The sequence below is a fragment of the Orcinus orca genome, chromosome 12 (genome assembly GCF_937001465.1).
Source record: "Orcinus orca chromosome 12, mOrcOrc1.1, whole genome shotgun sequence".
Lineage (NCBI taxonomy): Eukaryota > Metazoa > Chordata > Mammalia > Artiodactyla > Delphinidae > Orcinus > Orcinus orca.
The window spans coordinates 63,590,941-63,594,734 of record NC_064570.1 but is presented as its reverse complement, the minus strand read 5'-3'; the positions used below and the strand labels follow the sequence as shown (position 1 = coordinate 63,594,734).

General features: G+C 45.0%; 1 protein-coding gene across 1 annotated transcript; it reads right to left on the bottom strand.

The window, feature by feature from the left end:
* Nucleotides 1-2,780: 2,780 nt before the first annotated feature.
* Nucleotides 2,781-3,572, bottom strand: LOC101283712 (lymphocyte antigen 6E-like). Its single transcript, XM_033418576.2, has one exon. It carries the CDS (start codon nucleotides 3,484-3,486, stop codon nucleotides 3,094-3,096), a length of 393 nt encoding a protein of 130 aa, XP_033274467.1. The 5' UTR covers nucleotides 3,487-3,572; the 3' UTR covers nucleotides 2,781-3,093.
* Nucleotides 3,573-3,794: the final 222 nt, after the last annotated feature.

Here is a 3,794-nt window from a genome sequence, read left to right as displayed (position 1 = left end):
ACTGTATGTGCATAGACATCTATAGATATCCATCCATAACTACCTATCAAGCTTTTCAAAGCATCATTACAGTTATTTCTTGGAAGTACAGAATTTGCTTTATATGTTTACTAATGCATTCATAAAATATTCATTGAATGTGAGTTTTATGCTATACATTGAGATGGTTGCTGGAGGTACAAAGGTAATCTACACTATATTTTAGGAAAAGATTATCAACCAAACTTACTGCCCTGAGATACTCTTTATGTATCACCTCTGGCAGTGACCGAGAGATCAAGTTTATTAAAGTAGCTTGTCTTTTTTCCTTGTTGTTGTTTTTTAAATTATGGCATTCGAACAAACAGTCCTAAATATGGAAATAAGAGAAAAAAAACCCATATACCCTTTATTGTACAAAATCTCAGGATGTTTCACAATGAGTACCCCCTACAAGCAAAACAAATTGACTCAAGCTAAGTTATAATATCGATTATACTCCTTTGTTTTTATACAATCAACACTTCTTTAACTCTAGAGTCAAGCTATTGAAATGACTAATTAAAATATTATTAAATTGGGTCAGTAATGGAATGGTATATAGATCTAAATTGACTTTTAATAACCTTGGATTTTTTTTTATTTTCTTGAGCAATAAAAAGTGAAATATGTGAATTAAATTAAGTGTACTCACACACTGTACAGTGCAGAGAGCTGGGATTAGATAGTTTATGAAAGCAATCTAACTTTATATAAATAAACACAATAGCGATGATGAGTTCTTTAAAAAGAATGAATCAGACAAATAATCACAATTTAGTATTTAGAAATGTAAGCCATAAAAAGAACCAAAGGGATAAAATAGCCTCCCCACTGAGCATAATATTTTGTATTATCTTGTACAGGAGATGAAATTTACAGAAGAAACATTTTACCTTTAATGAACTCTAATTTTGATAATCGAGTTGCCAATTAACAGAGTAATTGCAAGGGTAGATTAATGTCACAATTCTCATTCAGTTATCTCACAGCCACTCTCTATGTATGTGGTAAATATTCAGAGCACATTTTTTTTCTTCGGCATTTCCTCAACCCAGATTTTACCTTAACATAATTGACAAATTTGGAGGGCACATTTTACTACAAGAGCCTAAGGACCTGATCCTATCATTAAAAGCACCCCAGGAAGAAAAATTCAAATGCAAATTTCAACTGACCTTTGTGGAAACAACTCATATTATTTTGCATCAGTAGCCACTAGAGATTTGTCTGGCTATATATGGATTTCCACATCTGTCAGCTATAAGTGCACTTCATCTGTCTGCTAAATCAGAGAGCCAGAAATAGATGACAGTGATCAAGGCTTTGAGCTTCTCTTAAATTAGTCACATCATGAGGTAAAGTTAGTTTGTCCATTGGGCTTTCATTCTAAAGGTTTACTGCTAAGAAACTTAGAGAAAATAATACATCAGGAAAGCAAATGGCGTCTTACCTATTCCTTTCTGTGTTTTTTCTTTTTTCTTCTTGGAATGGAGTGCTGACCAGACAGTCTGTCTCGGGGTAGGTCCTGCTGGGAGAACTGAACATGAATTGCTCTTGTTTGCAGCTACCTAAGCTCTGCTACCAAAACACAACAGCAGCAAGAGATCTATAATGAACTTCACCTGTGCCCAGGTTCCCTCCATAGTTCCCTGTTTCTAATTCCCTACTGTTTCCTTCCTTTGTGAACTGATTTAAAAAAAATAAAACCTTACTCATCCTTGGACATGAGTCCAGGTAATATGCACACCAGCTGCTAGTGTGGAAAATGCATTGATTTCTTTCCTTTCTTCCTTTCCATCTCCACTCCTCATTAAATCCAGGGTCAATGTGATGAGATAGGGAAGTACAACCACCTGTGTAAGAGAGCACACTTTTGCCTAATATTTGGCTTCCCAGTTTGACCATTAGACTTCAGAACATATTTTCTAAACTAAGGTTAAGGAAAAGCAAGGCATCTCTGAATCATTCTTTGTATCATCTTTGTATTATTTTCCAGGGTGTTCACATGGAAAGAGGTGATAGGAAGAAAAGTGTGTAGAGAAATATCTTTCTGTAGAAATTTCAAGAAAAAATGTTTTGCCCTTAGCCTGATAACTAGAGCTCCCTTCCCGCTTAAGACTATTAGGAAGGTAGAGCCTCTATATCAAACACAGAGGAAAGCAAAACAAATTTAAAATCTGCATCCCTGATTCAAAGCTCCATCCCTACCAATGGATTCACTGCTGCTCAGGTATAGGAACCTTACCCCAATGGTAAGACTGCGTCCCTTATGTCATCTGACACCTAGAGGTGCTCAGTGTTGAATAATACTTGGCCAGTTACGGACAGGGCACATTTGCTAGAAGTCCCACATTTTTTTGTGGGGGGGGTGGGAACATCTGTGTTTATTTGAGGCAGCAAAGCAGCAGGAGGGCTCCAGTGTGGCGGTGGAGGGAGGGGGCCCGAGAGCAGCTGGATTTCGGGCTGGGAGCAGATTCCTGGGTCAGCAGCCTAGACCTGGGGACAGTGGAAGGCATGTCTTCCTAAAGGCTGCCCTCGAAGTGAGTGAAATGAGGTGTGCAGAGATGCCAGGGGAAAGGGGTTCTGTGCTGGCTGGCGCTTGGGGCTCTAGGGGCTGCGGATGCCGGGATCCTGACGCTTACTCCCATCCCCGCCCCCCGACACAGGCCGAGACCTGGCCACACACTCACCCGTGCCTAGCAGGACACACGGACCAGCGCCTCTCCACACAGCACGTCTTCCGCACCTGCGGGCGGACAGGGTGTGGACGGGGGCAGGCCTGGGATCAGGTGCCCCTCCCAGCATGTCCCTGGGACGGGGTTCTGACTCTGGGGCCCTCAGGCTCCGTTCCCAGGTTCCCCCTGGAAGGCTGACCGGGAAGTAAGGGTAGCCGGCAGGTGTGTGGGTGCAGAGGGCAGGCCTGCCTGTGGGGACCCAGGGTCTAGACAGTGGGCTCTGCAGGGGGAGGAGTCTAGGGGAGGAGGCTTCGCGATCCTCTTGGGTCTGGGAGGAGCTGGGCTTTCCTTCTTTCCTGAGCTTTGGAAGTCTGGGCCGGGCACAGGGTCCCGGGGGTCAGGGGCCAAATCGTAGCAGAGCCGACAGCAGGCTGAGCAGGAGCCCGAGGCCCAGCACAGCGGCGCTGGCTCGCAGCCCGCGGTCGGCCACACTGATGTTGCACAGGAAGCTCTGGCAGCAGCGGGTGTCCACGGACGCCACACGGAGATTGACGCTCGGGATGGGGCAGAATGGGGAGTAGCCCTTGTTCAGGGTGTAGCCAAAGTCCACCACGTTCCCGATAACAGCGGATGCAGAGATGCTCACACAGTAGTTGTCTGTATCGGAGCAGACGGTGGGCTTCAGGCAGTACCAGTTGCTGTTCTTATTCATGCAAGAGAAGCACACCAGGGAGTGGGCTCGCTCCACACCCAGGAGGGCAGCCAGCAGCACCGGCAGGAAAACCTTCATTCTGGAGGGGACTGGCGTCCCGGCTGGGGTCTCACGAAGCCAAAGAAGTCAGCCCGCCGGCGGACGCAGGTCCCCGGCCGTGCAGTCAAGCCTGCCCCTGAGTCCGAGCCCGCGGCAGCCCGCTCCAGAAGTCCCACATTGTATTCCATATGTATGGAAGTGGAAATTACACTACATAAAGAGTATGATTTTCACTCTCCCAAAGATGTTCAATGTATTCCTAATGGCCTTGATTTTAGGTTTGGTTTAGAGAGTTTCAAGGACAAATATGGGCATGTTGCACATAACCAGCTTATTATAATTCATTA

Bases quoted from the DNA above. Each gene is read 5' to 3' on its own strand.
- LOC101283712 (XM_033418576.2), bottom strand. From the start codon at position 3,486: ATGAAGGTTTTCCTGCCGGTGCTGCTGGCTGCCCTCCTGGGTGTGGAG.